Source organism: Fulvia fulva, chromosome 12, assembly GCF_020509005.1.
Source record: "Fulvia fulva chromosome 12, complete sequence".
NCBI classification, from domain to species: Eukaryota; Fungi; Ascomycota; class Dothideomycetes; order Mycosphaerellales; family Mycosphaerellaceae; genus Fulvia; species Fulvia fulva.
This window is the reverse complement of record NC_063023.1, coordinates 1547437-1564625: the sequence shown is the minus strand read 5'-3', so window position 1 is coordinate 1564625 and position 17189 is coordinate 1547437. Positions and strand designations below refer to the sequence as shown.

General features: G+C 53.4%; 9 protein-coding genes across 9 annotated transcripts; 5 read left to right on the top strand and 4 right to left on the bottom strand.

The window, feature by feature from the left end:
• On the top strand, positions 1-672 carry CLAFUR5_13770 (uncharacterized protein; the record flags this gene model as incomplete). Its single annotated transcript, XM_047912918.1, has 2 exons — positions 1-384; positions 439-672. The coding sequence occupies 2 exons, from the start codon at positions 1-3 to the stop codon at positions 670-672; spliced, it is 618 nt and encodes a 205-aa protein (XP_047768817.1).
• A 456-nt stretch (positions 673-1128) lies between these two features.
• Positions 1129-1359, bottom strand: CLAFUR5_13769 (uncharacterized protein; the record flags this gene model as incomplete). The annotated part of the gene is made up of 1 exon (XM_047912917.1): positions 1129-1359. One exon carries the CDS (start codon positions 1357-1359, stop codon positions 1129-1131), a length of 231 nt encoding a protein of 76 aa, XP_047769185.1.
• Positions 1360-2238: 879 nt separating this feature from the next.
• CLAFUR5_13768 (Cytochrome c oxidase subunit 8, mitochondrial) lies at positions 2239-2588 on the top strand (the record flags this gene model as incomplete). The annotated part of the gene is made up of 3 exons (XM_047912916.1): positions 2239-2413; positions 2472-2504; positions 2563-2588. The coding sequence occupies 3 exons, from the start codon at positions 2239-2241 to the stop codon at positions 2586-2588; spliced, it is 234 nt and encodes a 77-aa protein (XP_047769186.1).
• Positions 2589-3086: 498 nt separating this feature from the next.
• CLAFUR5_13767 (Elongator complex protein 1) lies at positions 3087-6992 on the top strand (the record flags this gene model as incomplete). The annotated part of the gene is made up of 1 exon (XM_047912915.1): positions 3087-6992. One exon carries the CDS (start codon positions 3087-3089, stop codon positions 6990-6992), a length of 3906 nt encoding a protein of 1301 aa, XP_047769181.1.
• Positions 6993-7535: 543 nt separating this feature from the next.
• CLAFUR5_13766 (uncharacterized protein) lies at positions 7536-8796 on the bottom strand (the record flags this gene model as incomplete). The annotated part of the gene is made up of 3 exons (XM_047912914.1): positions 7536-7825; positions 7877-8141; positions 8230-8796. The coding sequence occupies 3 exons, from the start codon at positions 8794-8796 to the stop codon at positions 7536-7538; spliced, it is 1122 nt and encodes a 373-aa protein (XP_047769182.1).
• Positions 8797-10039: 1243 nt separating this feature from the next.
• CLAFUR5_13765 (uncharacterized protein) lies at positions 10040-10817 on the top strand (the record flags this gene model as incomplete). Its single annotated transcript, XM_047912913.1, has 2 exons — positions 10040-10291; positions 10344-10817. The coding sequence occupies 2 exons, from the start codon at positions 10040-10042 to the stop codon at positions 10815-10817; spliced, it is 726 nt and encodes a 241-aa protein (XP_047769183.1).
• A 1669-nt stretch (positions 10818-12486) lies between these two features.
• On the top strand, positions 12487-13611 carry CLAFUR5_13764 (uncharacterized protein; the record flags this gene model as incomplete). Its single annotated transcript, XM_047912912.1, has 5 exons — positions 12487-12885; positions 12972-13083; positions 13135-13244; positions 13298-13367; positions 13415-13611. 5 exons carry the CDS (start codon positions 12487-12489, stop codon positions 13609-13611), a joined length of 888 nt encoding a protein of 295 aa, XP_047769184.1.
• A 1552-nt stretch (positions 13612-15163) lies between these two features.
• On the bottom strand, positions 15164-15832 carry CLAFUR5_13763 (uncharacterized protein; the record flags this gene model as incomplete). The annotated part of the gene is made up of 1 exon (XM_047912911.1): positions 15164-15832. One exon carries the CDS (start codon positions 15830-15832, stop codon positions 15164-15166), a length of 669 nt encoding a protein of 222 aa, XP_047769177.1.
• A 665-nt stretch (positions 15833-16497) lies between these two features.
• On the bottom strand, positions 16498-17031 carry CLAFUR5_13762 (uncharacterized protein; the record flags this gene model as incomplete). Its single annotated transcript, XM_047912910.1, has 1 exon — positions 16498-17031. The coding sequence occupies one exon, from the start codon at positions 17029-17031 to the stop codon at positions 16498-16500; it is 534 nt and encodes a 177-aa protein (XP_047769178.1).
• Positions 17032-17189: the final 158 nt, after the last annotated feature.

The window sequence follows — 17189 nt, the reverse complement described above, 5'->3', positions numbered from 1 at the left end:
ATGGCAGCACCTAGAGCTACCCAACTCTTCGCCCTCCGAAACCTGGCCCGCGGCAGCCGCCAAGTTCGACACCTCTCCATGACTGGCCCAGCTACCTATGCCTCCCCGATCTTGAGCCGAGAGCTCCCTCGCGACATGACCAGCCTTCGCACAGAGACCGCTGAAAAGCGTCCCGTCGTTGAGCAGCTGAAGGAAACTTCCAAGGTCAGGCACTTCAACACTTCCCGCGAGATGAAGGCCAACCACGACACGAGCACGATGGACTTTGCCTACCTCCCAGACATCATGGCGCCGGAGAACATCGACATCTACGCCCATGTCCGCGTCCCGATTCTCCCGACGGTGAGTGCTCAGGCTATTAGCTATGCTGAGCCAGAAGAGACTGTAAGTACAAGATCCACCAAAGTCACCCTCCTACACCCCACTCACATCTTCAAGGTCGTAATGAAACCCGAAATCAGCGTCATGTCCGCAGACGCCGTCTACCTCCCCATGGCCGAATCTCACGACGGCCACGCCATGAACATCGACTTCCACGCAATGGCCGATAAGGTAGCCGCCAATCTGCGCAGGATGTCGATCCCAGTGGAGCAGCAGGCCAGCATGATGAAGCAGATTTGGGGAGACATGGTTGATGATATGATGGGTTTGAAGAAGGTTGGCACGGCCTGAGCTCACTTTGGCGCTGGCGCCAGTGAGTTGTATAATATTACTTTACACCTCGCGCTGTGCGCTACGCTGTGATGATACTGCAGTATAAGACTTGCATTGAGGCAAGCGGCGTTTTGGGAGGGGATGGAGGTCTGAAGTGCTCAGACTTTTCCCGATGGTATGGTTAGCAATCAACGGCCTCTGATGAGCAAGTGAGCAAGCGAGCGAGCAAGCGACTTTGGCATGATGTAGTGAAGAAATCATCGAGTTCTCGCATGAAAGCCGATGTCGCTTCAATTCCTTGATGTTGCTACACTGGCAGCCTGCCATATGAACCAATCCGACCTGCTTCCGTCGGATCTTGAAGCCATGCTCCCCAATGCCCTGGCTAAAGCTCATCATCGAAGAGCAACTCGCGCCCAGCATCTCCGTTGTCTCAGCAGGCGACATCAAATGCGAAGCACATTGTCTTGGTCTTCAATACTCATCTGCTGGCCCCTCTGCTACTTCTTCCAATGTTCTGGTCTCGAACGATGGCAGAGTATCCCAGCTTTGGTAGTCTTCCGCATAGCCCTCTCGATACTTCAGGACTACAGTCCCAGGCTTTAGACTGGCTCTCTCCACGATATTGTCCTTGCCGAGCATTGTAATCAGCTTCCTGAACTCTATGTTCGCCCTCTGCTTAGGGGTGGACCTCATGATACCCATGCTTGGTGAGTGGCTCACGAATGTGGAACGCGATAGTGCAACGCAAGTCAGGTCGCCGCCATGTTCACCTGTAATGCCGACTTTGCGGATGAACTGGACGATCTGATTCGCGGTGGCGCAATGAAACTCGGTCTTATTGTAGTAAAAATCTTGAGTGCTTCCGCATAGATTTGTTTGCAGACCAGCAAGAGACCCGGTGCCGGAATCAGCCTCTTCGTGTTGACTTTGTGATTGGGTGGTATGTTGCGAATCTCGTCGAAACAGAGCTCGTAGATATTGTTACGGAGCTCGGGCGTAAGAGAGAGAAGCCGTGAAGCAGTTTGGTTGCTGGGGTTCTCCAGAACAGGAATCTTCTATGGGCGAGGACGCTTCACCCCCATGGGAAGTGCCACCAGAGAAGCGGGCTCACTTCTACGGGGACGCATGATCTCGGTGGCTCAGTCTCTCCGATGTTGAATTTGTTGAAGAAGGTATTGGAGTATGTGAAGTTGCTATTCTTTGAACTAGAGTCTGTCAATGCGCGAATCTTACTGATGCAGATGTCATGGAGCTGACCACTTTTGAACTTGTCACGTTTGAACTTGTGACGGTCTCTATACCCATTTTCGTCTGATGATGTCAATGTGCAACATGTGCAGACAGAGGCAGTGATGTTTCGAACTTCAGTGCTGTGATGTAGAAGAGCAACGTTGAGGAAGTCGCGCTCGCGACTCTTGCCGATCTGGCCAAGCACCGGCAGCTTCCGCGAGCTTGAACCTCTCGCGACAGCATCATCCTGAGTTGTACAGAGTCCCATTGCACCTCAGTCCCTTCTCCGAGCCACACATCAAAGTACGAACGACCGACTACGCTCTCTATATCACCACTGACACGATCAAGATGTTCGCCCGAACCGCCGCCGCCCGCTTCCCAACCCAGGCCATCGCTCGCCGCGGCTTCTCTACCACCCGCCAGCAGCTCGGATCACCATACCACTACCCAGAAGGTCCACGAAGCAACATTCCATTCAACCCACTCACGCGATTCTTTTACCTGAGATACTGGGGCTTCATGCGTGCGTATACACATAGACCGAGAAACAGGCAAGAGGTTGGGCACTAACCTGGACACAGTCGTTGGTTTCTCTGCGCCATTTGGCATTGCAGGTAAGCGAAGGGTGTTATATTTGACATCAGAAGAACTCGGAGCTGATACAAGATGCAGTCTGGCAAACAATGAAGAACCAATAGATGGCGTGAGCAGGGAAGGAGGCCCTGAGACATCACAAGACTATGGGTGACACAGCAGGGCACGAGCATAGAGCGATGGCATAGACAGAGTATGGGAGAGCTCGTTTCATATGTTGTAACAATGCATGAGTCCTTCACTACAGCAGAGTACTGCTACAATGCTCCAAAGCCATGCACTCCATGACCTGTGCACGCTCTGATTGGCGCAAATCGATCGGAGTCAAAGCCGCTTAGCGAGAAACTGTACATAAAAACCGTGAACCTCATAGACTTCAAGAACGACTCAAGTATTGTCTTGTGCAAACACAGCTACACATGTATCACCATCTCCTGCTCGCAAGTGGTTGAGCCTGATATACGGTAGCTCGATAGGGATTCGCGCCTACTATTCTGCCGCACTGCCATCCATGACTCGCTAGCATTAAATGCCGTCCAACTCGAGAGACATTTCCTCCTAAGTGCTGCAGTCTGAGTGCATGTGACCGCTGAGCCTTCATCATGCGCAATCTTCGGAATCTCAAGCACGCGGCCATCAGCTTTGGTCAGGATGGCGCAGGTGCCCTACCCACGGCAACAGCATGGGGCGGCACAGGACTCATATGTGCTTTTGGTCCATCAGAGTCAGACCCGGCCATCACACTCAAACGACTCCCCAACGATGCGTACAGTCCGGACCAAGCTTACAACATCACTTCTTGGGACGCACCATCTCCGAACCCGGATCTCGCAGTGGACCGCATTCTAAACATACATTGCCTACAGGAAAGCGGCATGATATGTCTGGTCCTGGAAGGAGGAGACATCATCATCGTGCGCGAAGACGCTCAAGACGGTGAAGATCAGATTGAGATTGTTGGTTCGGTGGATGCTGGTATTGCGGCGGCGTCATGGAGTCCTGACGAGGAGCTACTTTCTATTGCCACCAAGGCCGACACACTCCTGTTCATGACTAGGGATTTCGAAGGAATCGCAAACATCACGTTCTCGAGCGATGATCTCAAGGTTTCGAATCATGTCTCAGTGGGCTGGGGTAAGCGGGAGACGCAATTCCAAGGACGCGGTGCGAAAGCTCTTCGAGATCCTACAGTACCTGAACACGTTGATGAAGGTAAGCTAAGCACCTTCGAGGACGGGAGAACCACTATCAGCTGGAGAGGCGATGGCCAGTACGTCGCTGTGAACAGCATACTGGACAACGCTCGCAGAGTGATCCGAGTGTACTCTCGAGAAGGTGAGCTGGACAGCGTCAGCGAACCGGTTGATGGCCTCGAAGGTGCCCTGAGCTGGAAGCCAAGCGGCCAACTCTTAGCCGGCATCCAGAGGAAGGAGGACAAAATTGAGGTCGTGTTCTTCGAGAGGAACGGCCTTCAGCATGGTGAGTTCTCTCTCAGGTTGAGCAAAGACGAGATCGACACGATCGGCGGCTCCGTGGCCCTCGACTGGAACAACGACTCTTCTGTCCTGGCGGTCTCATTAAAGGATCGTGTCCAGCTATGGATAATGGGAAACTATCACTACTACCTCAAGCAGGAGATCCAGCTCGACACTGCACTGCACGGAGCAGTGAACACAACATGGCACTCAGAAAAGCCATTGCGCCTAGCTTGCTTCGCTGACTTAAGCTTGCGCATGCTGGACTATACCTTCGAGGTTGCACGAGGCTCTGTAGTCCCTCCATACGACCTTGGTATTGTCGCAGTAATCGATGGACGGAAGCTGAAAGTCACTCCTCTCAGGACTGCCAATGTACCGCCGCCAATGGCCCTTGATGAGATAGACCTTGTCTCCGAAGCTATTGATGTTGCTATCAATAAGACAGGTACAAAGATTGCCGTCCTACACAACAATCAAGTCACCCTCTGGAGCTGCGACTATGCATCGAAGCCCGTCAAACGTGCCGGAACCACTCTCACATCGTCCACCGAGCTTAATATGGAGAGGGTGGTGCATCGACAAATAGCGTTTGGCGAAGAAGATGACATTACTGTAGTCTCAGCCTCGGTCAACGCTTCTGGCGCACGACTGACCCGCCTGAGTGGGAGTCGTGGCCGTTCGGTTGATGACGTGGAGACGACCACACTGCTTTGTCCATGCACTGATCACGACCGGACGATAGCACAAGATGCGAGCGGTGCTGTAACAGACCTGAGTGTCGCACCTGGCCGCTCGGTGGGCAAGCTACCGACGGTGTGCACATCAGTCGAAGTTTGGACGCATGAAGGTGTTGACATCGTCTTCGGTCTGACCGCCGGCGGAATGCTGCATGTGCAAAGTGAGGCACATGCATTGAAGATTCCAGGCTGCACATCGTTCGTGGCGACAGCCTCGCATCTTGTCTACACCACCAGCCAGCACCTCTTGAAGTTCATACATCTTCATGGAGGGCAGCTTGAGGTGCCACCAGATGAGCCGGAAAAGGATGAGCGATGTCGCAACATCGAGCGAGGTGCCAAGCTGATCACGGTCATGCCTAGCGCGTACTCCCTTGTCTTGCAAATGCCTCGTGGCAATTTGGAGACCATATACCCCCGAGCGCTCGTCCTTGCCGGTATCCGTCATGCGATTGGCAACCGAGACTACAAGAGAGCCTTCTCCATTTGCAGGACGCAGCGTGTTGACATGAACATCCTCCATGACTACACCCCTCAGCAGTTCATGAACGACATACCACTTTTCATCAAGCAGGTCAAGAAGATTGAGTACATCGACCTCTTCTTGAGCTCACTCTCCGACGAGGACGTAACGCAAACAATTTACAAGGAGACAATGCCCGTCGCCGATGATGATAGCGGTATCGCTATGAATGGTGCGACTAACGGCGATGCGCCTGTACTCGCGCTGTCCAATCCGCCAAAGATGAACAAGATCTGCGATGCTTTCTTGGAAGTACTATCTGGTCATGAGAGCACCTACTTGCAATGCATTGTGACGGCACATGTCTCCAAGAATCCACCAGATCTGGAAGCTGGCCTGTCACTCGTAGCGCAGCTGCGGAAGCAGGGCAAGCAGGAGCAGCCTGAACAAGCTGTAGAGCACATCTGCTTCCTTGCAGATGTGAATCAGCTCTACAACACTGCGCTAGGCATTTATGATCTCGATGTGACCCTCCTCGTTGCACAGCAGTCCCAGAAAGACCCACGGGAATACCTTCCTTATCTGCAGCAACTTCAAGACATGGAGCCTCTCAGGCAGAGACACGCCATCGACAACGATCTCAAGCGATATTCAAAAGCGCTGAAGCATCTACACGAATTGAACGAGTTTGAGGAAGTCAAAGCCTATGCTGCGAAGCATGATCTTTACAGCGCTGCAATCGAATTGTATCGCTACGATAATACACGATTGACGGAGCTGATGAGGTTGTACGGCAACTATCTCGACGCCAGAAACCGGTACAAGGAAGCCGGTATTGCCTTTGAATACATACAAGACTATGGGCTAGCATACGAAGCATACCGTGCCTGCAGTATGTGGCGCGAGTGTCTAGCCTGTGCTGGCTTAACGGACATGTCCGATGAGAAAATGTCAGGCCTCGCCTCTGATCTTGCAGAAAGCTTAGAAGAAGCCAAAGACTACGTCTCAGCAGCAACGATATACCTCGACCACCTCCACGATCTAGACACTGCAGTCCGCCTTCTTTGCCGCGGCTATCAATTCGCAGATGCAATCCGCCACATCTCTCTGCAAAGACGACCCGAGCTCCTCAAAGACCTCGTCGATCCAGGCCTGATCGAAGCGTCCGCTATCATGACCGAGATGCTCGCAGAGATGAAAACACAACTCCAAAACCAAGTTCCGCGCCTCCGCGAGCTTCGGCAAAAGAAGGCAGAGAACCCAATGGCGTTCTTAGATGGCGGTGGCGACGATGACAACATGCCTGATGACATCTCGCTGGCTCCAACCAACACCACTACCGCCGGTACGTTCATGACGAGGTACACGAATCGTTCTATGGGTACGTTGGCGACAGACGTCACACGCAAGACCTCCAAGAATCGCCGAAGAGAAGAGCGCAAGCGTGCTCGTGGCAAGAAGGGAACCGTCTATGAAGAGGAGTACCTTGTCAACTCAATTGCTCGCCTCATCGAGCGACTCAATGCCACTGGGGATGATACCTCAAGGCTGGTGGAAGGTCTAATGCGAAGAACAATGAGGGAGAGAGCTCTGGCTGTCGATAAGGCTTTCCAGGACGTGGTGGAGTCTTGCGGAGCTTGCATGGACGAGGTATTCATGACACATGCCGCCCAGCCTGCGCATACTGGCACACAAGAGAGTGCGGAGGAGCCGCATCGTCCTTGGGGTGGGCAGGGTGTGTTATTTGATGCACTGTCGGCTTCGCATCAGAAGAAGGAGGCGCCTCTACTGAAAGCGTTCGAAAGGTTGAGCTTGCTAGAGAAGTCGTGACATACAATCAGATGAGGAAGACAAAGATAGCTTCATCAATGATATGATCCGTGCTTGTTGCGTTGCGGACTGGGTGGCATGGCCTCGTCTACTTCGTAGGGGATGCGATATACTTGCACCCAGCTCTATACTACGTAGAGTACGTAACGTATGGTTAACGAAGGCTACACCATGTGGTAATGTTGCAAGCGCCTTCGACAAAGTTGGCCAGCCGCATGAAAGTTGGAGTGTGTTGTCGCAGCGTGGCAACGGCTTGTGATCTAGAAGCGTCGAGCACACGCAGCGCTTCGACGAAATCTGCGTTGTCCAGGGTGCCCGGAGGATCGCGTGCAGTTCACAGTGCTTGTTACTTTTAGAGTGTGACGGCCAGCTCTTCTGTCAGGGGCCCTCGGTGCCTTGTCTTCCGTCATACAACGTGGAGGAGAATCAAGACAACCTTGAGAGCTTGCACGATGATGCTTCACTGGCGCCATGGCCTGTGATCAAATACCGCTGAGGGCCAATGGGATGCCTGAAGGATTAACACTTGTAGTCATGTATTCATCAAAGCTTCGCCCTCTCCTGGATCAGCGAATCGCTCTTTGGCTGACTCTCCAGCCAGGTCCGATCAAGCTGATCGATACTTTGGATCCCCGCCACGTTCATCATGATATCTAGATCGGCGAGGAGGGACTTCATGACGTGGCGAACGCCAGGCTCGCCCATGATGGACAGACCCCAGATCCAGAGTCGTCCGACGAAGACGAACTTTGCGCCGAGTGACAGAGCCTTGACGATGTCCGTCGCGCCGCGGATGCCAGAGTCGAACATGATGTAGGTCTTGTCGCCGACAGCTACGATATGTCAGCACTGCGCTGAATGACGAGGGGAAGCAGTCAGCTCACCATTGACGATATTATCCAACGCGTCAAGACTTCCGATAGCGCCATGGACTTGTCGACCCGCGTGATTCGACACCACAACGCCATCGCATCCCACTTCGACACACTTCTTCGCATCCTGCACACTCTGGATACCCTTGATAGCAAATGGCTTTCCTCCACTAGTCTCCTTCCAGGTCTTGATCAACCACGGCATCTTGCTCCAATCGTGTGCTCTTCCATGCCAGACATTGTCAATCGACTTCCTACCCGCCTCGTTTGGCTGTATCTTGGGATCAAGCGCCGATGCCGTGGTAGAAGGCGTAGTTGCTCGTGTTGATGTCGTCGTGGCGCCAGCCGAGCTGCCAGGTGTCGACGGTCAGAATACAGGCTGTGAAGCCGGAGTCGTGCGCGCGCTGAAGGAGGGAGATGGTGAGCTCGTCGTCGTGGGGCATGTGTAGCTGGAAAAAGCGTGGGCCGTTACCGTTTGCTTTGCCCACGTCTTCGATTGGCTGCGAGCCTGCTGTGCTGAGGCAGTATGAGAGGTTCAGTTCGCCTGCTACCTTGGCCACAGGGAGCTCTCCTGCTGCGTTGTAGATCTTGTTGATGCCCACTGGCGCGAACCCGATCGGTGCAGCAACTTTGTGTCCCCAGATCTCCCACGCTATATCGCGCTTGTTGGTGTCTACGAGCATGCGCGGGATGATCTTGTGTCGGTAGAAGGCTTGTCGATTCGCAAGATGGCTAAGAGCTTGGCCGGCGTTCGAGGAGGCATAGTACCAACCGCCTTCTGACAGCTTCCTCTGAGCCAATTCTTCGAGTTTGCTGGGGTCTGTGTTGAAGGGCGGCACTTCGCCTTCGTTGCTTTTCCAGAAGTTCTCGGCCTGGTATTCTGCGAACTCGGGCGTCGTCCTGTACTTCTTGTTGGCGTTCCTGGTGTCCATATTAGTGAATCTGTTGTCAGTGCTATAGCTTCAGGTGTGCAAGACAGTGCAGAGACAATAGGGAAGGGACAGCCACTGTATACTTATCGCCCACTGCTTGAAAGACATGACGGCAACACGCGGGTGCTGCGGCATGAGGATTACCACATGATGTGTTTGCAGTGTGAAGTCATCTTCACGTTGGGAGTTTACGCGTCTGCAAGGACCGTCGGTCATGTGACCAGCCGAGACGACAAGCATTGTTGTGAAAGCTTGCACCTGCCGACTTCACCTCTCGACGCCCACACATGCAGTTGCCGACACGCCCTTCCTCGTCGATGGCATCTATGTTGAAGAAGTCGAGTTCTATACATCAGTCCACTGTCTGGTCACCGGCTCTGATGACATCTACCACAGACATGGCGTGTGCCCATATCTGCCAACATGACTCAGCTAATGCCACTATCGAGCTCAGGCGACAGCACAGAGAAGCCGGTCTGAAGATGTAGACTGCCCAAGAGGAAGATGTTTGTCTGGTATACGTCTTTGTGGCGCATCGCTCGAGCACGGTGCCGTCCTCCACCGCGAAGGCATCCACTTTCCTGAAGAACATCTCATCCTCCTCTGGCTTCCCAATACCGCCATGCTCGATCGTCATGTTACGATAGGCATACCCATCTGTCTTGTAGTGCTGCGCTCGGTCAAGACTTCGCACAGTACTGCACTTTCCTCAACCTGTTGTCAGCATCGTCGAGGCCTGGATGCTTACACTGGCTTATCCTTCCATCAGCGGTCTTACTACTCGGGGTCGGCGGATTGATCGTGTAATTAGCCTCCGTCACAGTGTCCGAAGTACACATAGTAGTGGCGGCGCTCGAGTGTGTGTATGTGAGATTCGCGCGTGTAGTGGCAATGCAGGATCGGCGGGATACGGTGGTGCCGCGTGGAGTTTAGGGAATGGATCATGGCGGCCGACCGGCAATCCAGTGTTGGATGTCCCGCTGTTATCTCCTCAGAGACTATCTCGTCAGAGAAAGAACTCGGATTGAATGCTGACGACTGTGGCAGTGTCTGGGCTTTTGCACCACTCGTGCTAGCCGCGCGCCTTCCTCACGTGCTCTCCGGCTTTAGGTCTGAGTTGACGGTCGTAGTGAACGCCTTGCTATTACGACATCTCCAGACGTGTCACGGCGCGACGCAAATAAACATCTTCGCGGCACTTTCTACCTGACCTGCAACAATACACCACTGCACACCATCCACCATGATTCCGAATAGCATCGTGCTGGCGGGTGCGGGCTTCATCTTCGGTGCGATACTACTCCCACTTTCGCGCCGCAAGTGGGCACATCCACACATCAGCCATCAAATCTCCCTCGTACAGCCAGGATCGGCCGCCAAGCAATCGTGCCACCATGAACAAGAGCAGAGTCCATTTTTTGCTCTGCCTGGTGAGCTACGCAACGAGATCTACCGATTGGTACTCGTGAGAAAGGGCTGGAATCGAAGGATCAAGGTAAACCGGCAAGCATTGTCTTTTCACTGAAACATGCTAACTGGAAGTTCAGTACAGCGCTTCTGGGTATGATCGCCCAGCACTGCTCAACACGTGCAAGGCTATCCGTGCCGAAACCCTGAAGATTTTCTACCACGAAAACGACTTTATCACGACGGTTCATAACTTCGACACGAATCACATCATCCGCTGGGAGCAGCAACTTGAGCGCATAACAGCGAGTCTCGGCGATGACAACATTAGCATCGGTCAGTCTAGTGATGTCGACTTCACACAGGCCTCCTGGCCGAACCTCATGGTCTGGCTACGTCGTTGGCATGCAGGCGAAGTCTTCGGCTCGCCCGACACACCGAAAGAGATACTAGAGGCGCAACTCGGTAGAGGAAGACTGGTGGAGCACGTGGTTGGCGGGATGTCTGGCATGGTAGATGCGATGGACGATGAGCCCTGGGAGAAGGTCGAGAAAGTTCTGGTGGGTTGGCGATCAGCTCTTGTTAGTAGAGATCGCAAGTGGAAGGATGATTGAGTACAGCGCGCCTCATCACAAGCAGCTACGACTCGGGCTGAACGTGCGTAGGTACCGACGTGGAGCGCAGAGGTATGCCTCTTCTTCTGCTTGGCGGAGGCACGTGGCGAAGACGCAGTGAGTGTCACTGCGAGGAGAATTTGTTTTCACGCGTCAGTCATAGTGAGGGCAGCAGACACGGAATCTTCCTGCATCGGCATGGTTATATGCGAGGATATTCGATGTATCACTGGCTCCAAGACCCTGTATTTGCGCCTCGAGGTGATCTTGCAAGGTGGCCACATACCTGTTCGCCATCTCGCCGTTGAGAGGTCGCCCAGTGCTGCTTAACATTCACTCACCTATGCAGGGCCATAGTCGCGAGATCCACGCTCTGGCCTAGCTTCGACACAGCAATGTCTATGACTTGTCAAGGAAGCACATTGACCGCCGTCTCTTGTGGACGTGTGTTTCCTTCTGCCATGATTTCTGAAAGCTACACAATAGCGCCTCAACTCTGAATGACCATGCGGGCTGCGCTAAGCACGACTGTACCACCAGGCTTTCATGATGACCACTGCTTGGAAGCTCATCTTGTGCACGACGCGATGAAAGGTTCGTTCCAGATCGCCTCGCACGCCAGCAGGTGCCATGGAAGAACGCCGATCACGGTCATTTCTATATCTTTTCGGAACCACAGGAGATACGCCCAGGGGATGAGACGTCAGTAACATGTGCATGTGAAAGATGTCGCGCTCTGACTGTATGGCATGGAAGGAGCGATCACTGAACCTCGTGCCAGCTCGTGTCGAACACCGCCAGGCTAAGCCTTAGGGTTTCGGATCGTGACTTCCGAGACAACCTGCCCCCTGCTCTTCTTCCAGGACAACTCATCAGCATGAAGCACAACGTCCTCTTTCGTACTTTCACGTAACACACAGACACGACGACCTCACTCCCGCCGAACCGTGCTTGATGCATGATACCGTGATCAATCCCATTACAGTGGGACAAACTGCCAATGCCACGTGGAGCGGGACCTTCCACGATCGCTTAGAAGAACTGCATGGATCGCAATCTATATGACACGGCCCAACATCTGTGAAGAGAAACATCGCCTCCGGTCCCAGCGATCGCACACTCCCCTTGTATTGCAATATATTGGCCGCATCGCCCCGTCGGGAACGATCAATCAGCTTCTACAATGTTAGCAAGGCAAGACACAGTGCCAAAATGGCCGTAAGAGAGATCTTCGAGGCAGGAAAGCCATCCTGCAAGAGGTGAGGCCCGGCAGTCAACGCTGATCTGGGGCAGAGCGACTGTTACTGTGCAGGCTAGAAGGCATCTAGAGCTCGCGCCGGTGTAGCGTTCCATATACCGGCATCGCTACGAAGCCTGCAGCCGGTGCGACATGATGCAACCCCTCTGGAGCCATTGCCATAAGCAGAGCTTTCGCGTCCGAGTCTGGTCCAGATCATATAGCAAAGGCTCGTCGGACTGCTTACCCCATGCCTATTGTTTTCTTCGACGTTCCTTCTTCGCTTCGACCTTTGACTCTAGATACTACTTTGCTCTATTTCACCTACTGTACCAGCAGGTCTGACACATTGAACATATTCACACTTCTCGCCAAGCGCCGGCCGTGGACTACGATTTTCCCTCCAGGGTTGTTTCGCTTCGCCCGGCATGAATGGACCTCCTTCGTAGGAACCCGGATATTCACTACGCCGATCCTCAGAAGGAGCTCAATGTTGGCATCTGGACGCTGTATGCGGGTGCGACAGGATTCCTCGCCGCGCGCGTTGGGTCTAAGGTCACCCGCCGGCATGGACTGTGGTGGGATGACTACATTTTGCTCTTCGCTTGGTGCATCCTCACGATAACGGACACTATCATAGCGATCGAGTATGCGACTGGCTATGTCAGCCCTGAATGGGATGATCGAATGCATATATTGATCAACATCACTTCGTGCGGCAATCTCCTGGGTCAATCCTTGACAAAGTCCGCATTTGCAGTCACATTGCTGAAGTTGACGAGAGGTTTCTCCCACTGGAAGATCTGTCACGGTGTGTTGTGGTTCTGCATAGTCACGATGATGTCTTAGAACATTGCCAAGGTGCGCCGGAACAGCATTCACTACGAGTCAACACGGCCGTACTGACCAAGCAGCAGTGTGTCGTGGAGTGGGGAAGAATCTGCGATTCTCCCAGCTACCAAGTGTGGTATCGGCTAGACTTTTGCTTGAGCAAGCATTCTCGAAACAGGTTCAAGGAGGGCGGCAACTGTATGTCGTCGCTGATCGACTTTGCGAGGAAACGTTACTGATCATGCACAGATTACAATGTCGTTATGGACTTCGTGTTTGCCGCATTTCCCTGGGTTGTCACCTACGGCTTGGACATGAAGAGGAAAGAGAAGATAGCGCTTTGTCTAACCATGAGTCTGGTGAGCCAATCACGAGATATATCCGATGAGATCGCGACTAACGTCCTTCCCAGGGTATGGTCGTCGCCATCGAATCAGCTATCCGAACAGAATGGAAGTTCGATGGAAACAAGAAGGATGAATGTAAGCAAACTTCACCATGGTCTGCTACACTCGCGCTGACCATTCAGGGTACTTCTGGCGCAACGCTATGAGCAACATATGGTACAGCTCAGAGGTTACTGGCACCGTTATCGTCCAATGCGTGCCGGTGCTGCGACCCCTGGTTCAAGACCTTCATACGTCGTTACGGTCGAAAAGTTTGGGTTCCACGATTGATGAGGTGGCATTAGACAATTTCGAGCCACATTGGTACCATGCGAAATAGGATGACTTTACTCTATGACATTCAATGCCTCTCCACCACCTCGGAGGACCGTCTCCATCATTATGCAGTCCATGCGCAAGGCGCTGGCTATACTCCCCAAGGTAGACAGCAACTATGTTCAAGGGCGTGCTAACATTCTTTGTCAGATACTCTCGAGGCTCGCCGCCGCGGACGACGTGGACGAAGCTGGCAAGACGTGAGAGGCGCTTTACATGACCGTCTCTGCTTACAGGTGAAGGTAAGGTGGCTGCAATGTATAGAACGCTTAATCACACGTTGCTCTCTTTCGAGAGACCGGATGCCTGACTGCAGGCCCAGACCAAAAGATCGGCGCTTTATGAGTCTCGCCAGACGAGGATGGAGTCACAATACGAACTTATGCGAAGCGCCAGAAAGCGAGAAACACCTAAGTCCCAGACTACACCCAGAGTAGCTCGCACGACAGAAGCACTATCCCTTATGCCAAGCATAGTCAACGATTGCACGATCCGGAAACCGCTTAGTGAAGGCCATGGACCGACAACGCCGCAGAACATCCGCCATACCGAGTCCAGCCCGCCACCTATCTTATCACGACCTCATCACGGGTACCAGGCTGCCGACCACGGTTTCATCTGGCTGTTACAGATCTTCGCAGGATTGTGCTACGAATAGGCAGGCCATGGCTTCTTGTCGGGCTGCGATATCGTAGTCTTGGTACGCAACCTACTAGAACAACGATATAGCCCCACTGCACGCATTCCTAATCCAGTCTCAACTCCAGAGTCTTCGCCCAAGACATCTAACCATCAAGAAGCTCAGCATCTGCGCCACTGTTCTCGCGCTTGCGGCGTCTGCTCTTGCAATTCCGGCTTACTGGTTCAGACATATCTCCCCATTTCCTTTCCTCCAAGTGCTAACTGACATCTTCGCAGACCTGTGTCGAGGATGCAAGTTTTGGGTGCTGTTATTCACAGGGAAGCGACCATCTACCGTGCAACGAGGCAAAGCCGTGTAAATCAGACGGGAAAGGGTAATTGGCCACACGTGGAATTGGTAGAGAAGACGGGAGCGCTGATGTGAGTTGCGTAGATGCACGCCATTTAGTGATGATGGGGTGAGGTATAACAGGGCAGACTGCTCTGCATAGATACAACGATACGTACTCGACCATCTCAGGCCAAATCGCCATCATCTCGCTCAATGATAAGAGTTATCAGATTAGCGAGCTTTCAGTGGTGCTATTCGTCTTGACAGAGTAAGGTCAAGGATCAGTAAAGCTGAGCTTGCGGCTGTAACGAGCAAAGGCTGGTGACAAAGTTGATTGCCGCCGAGCGCTTCGACAGGATACCAAAGCGAACGCCGTCGCTTTGATAAGCTGGCACGTGGCTGAGGAGCAAGGTCCGACGGATGTAGTCGAGGCACAGCGCGTCGCCATTCTTCTTCGGTTCTGTAGCAATGCGCCCTGATGCTGTAAAGTGGGCAACGGCCTGTATGAAGCAGCTGATATTCTGAGCTATGATCACATGCAGATATCGGCGCGCCAGATGTGTTCTGCTTGCTGAGATTCACTTCATTCAAAATGAGCCGCCATCAGCTTCGCCCAATGTTCTCTACCGGGCTCTTTGCCAATCCTTGCAAAAGCTGCCCGCGCCTTCACAGCCTCGCTCGTATTGACCCTCTCGGCCTCGACAGCATAGGTCCCTGTAGCTGCTCTCACCCTCTCCCTCACGTCCGGAAACCCCACCACGAACTCAGGTACCTGACTCAACACCGGCTTGAGAATATTATCATACAATACCGCTACCTCCGTGGCTTCGTACGCCCCACTGGGACCCTCAGCTTCAAGTCCGGGCCAAGAAAGCTGTGCAGGCCGGATACCCAGTTTGGTGAGTTCGTGCATGACCGTGCTCCAGAGCTTGATCAAGCAGTCGTAGCTGCGGTGGAAATTTCGTCGGCCACTCATGGTGTAGGTCCCGAGGAACCCACAGATTCCGATGTGCGGTCGGTCTTCGTAGTGAACCAGAATGGCGGCGATGTTGCGGATCTGACTAACCCTAGCAGCACCTAGGCAGGCGAGTTTGCCGATGAAAGTGCGATAGTCTTCTCTCTGGCCGCAAAGCTTGATGCGAAATCGAGTCGAGTTGAAAAAGAGGCCGAGAGTTTCGTCGCGGAGTTGTCGGTTGGCTCGGGTGATGCCGCGGGTCTTTCTCTTGAGGTCAAAGGTGTGGTCGGGTGGCATGGCGAAAGCGAGCTGATGGACAAAACCATGTCAGGGTAGTCTCCAAGGGACCGTGGGTCAGTAGGAGCGTACCTCATGAATAAATAGAGTGTCTGATTTCCGCCGGTAGATCGAGCAAGCGAAACGCCTTGGCTCCGGCGCGTTTCTTCCTGCGCCTTGACATTGCGCTGTCGCAGAGGTCGCCCCATTGAATATGTGGCTATAGGCAACCGTGGAATTCGTGCAAAAGGTTGCAGTATTTCAATCATGAGCGTTTCCAGCACCCCGCGCGTAGCCGGTGCCGTGCAGGACTTGGCGGTCACATGCACTGAGCAGCTTGGCAAGAGCGTTGGCAACTACACCAAGGGCTGGTGACAAAGTACGTCGCCGGCTGTGGTCTCGAATCCACTTCTAAATAGGCTGTCTGATGGGCGCTAGCCGTGCATAACATATACGGCGACGCGCTACAAGGTCGACTTATTGGTACGGCCTTACTGCTGAGCTACACGCTAGCGCGTTTGAGCAAAGGCCTTTGCTATAAGAATAAGTCCAAGCGCTCGGCGGCAATCAACGTTGTCACCTGCCCTCGCACTTGATAAAGCCGCGTCGCTATATAGGCCACTTTGCTCAACTGCATTGTTCTACACAAAGCACCTCGCACTCTTCCTCCGGGCGTCCTACCAACGTCAATCCTGTTTCCAGTCAAGATGTGCAAGCGCCTCCTCAATTTTCGGCATCTGCTCCATCAGCCTGCGGTCAAATGCAACAACAGAGCCCGCCTTCGCGTGGGTTCTAACTCGATCTGCGACGTTGGCAAATCCTATGAGTGGGAAGAACTCCGCACGGCGCAGCACTGGTTTGATGATAAGTTCGTGCAGAGCGGCGATCTGTGCCGCCTGTGCTGCACTTATGAAGCCAGCTCTCGTGATATGTCGCACTGAAAGGTCGCCCAAAGTCCACGGTAGCCGTTCAGCTTGCACACCGGCATCCTTGAGAGCATGGATGAAATCGCGCCATTGGACAATCAATTTCTCGTAGTCGTCGACATTGTACGGGCGGAACCATCGCCAAATGTCGACTTCCGGTAGCTTTGGTGGTCGAATTTCGATGCGGATGCGACGCATGAGGCGCGCGTGGCTATGCCCCAAGTTGTTCAGCCGCACGAGCGAGGTGCCATAGTCGTTCTCGGAATCATCGGGTGCTATGCGGAAGGATGTCATGCTGAGATAGAGTTCGAGGGTCTCCTGACGGAGCTGCCTGCTGGGTTGGGTGATGCCCGGGAGCTTGTCTCTGAGGGGGACGACCTCCCCCGGAGCACGAGCGAATGCGAGCTGACCAGAGACTGTGGTTAGTGACAGCCTCTCTGGAAGCAATGGCG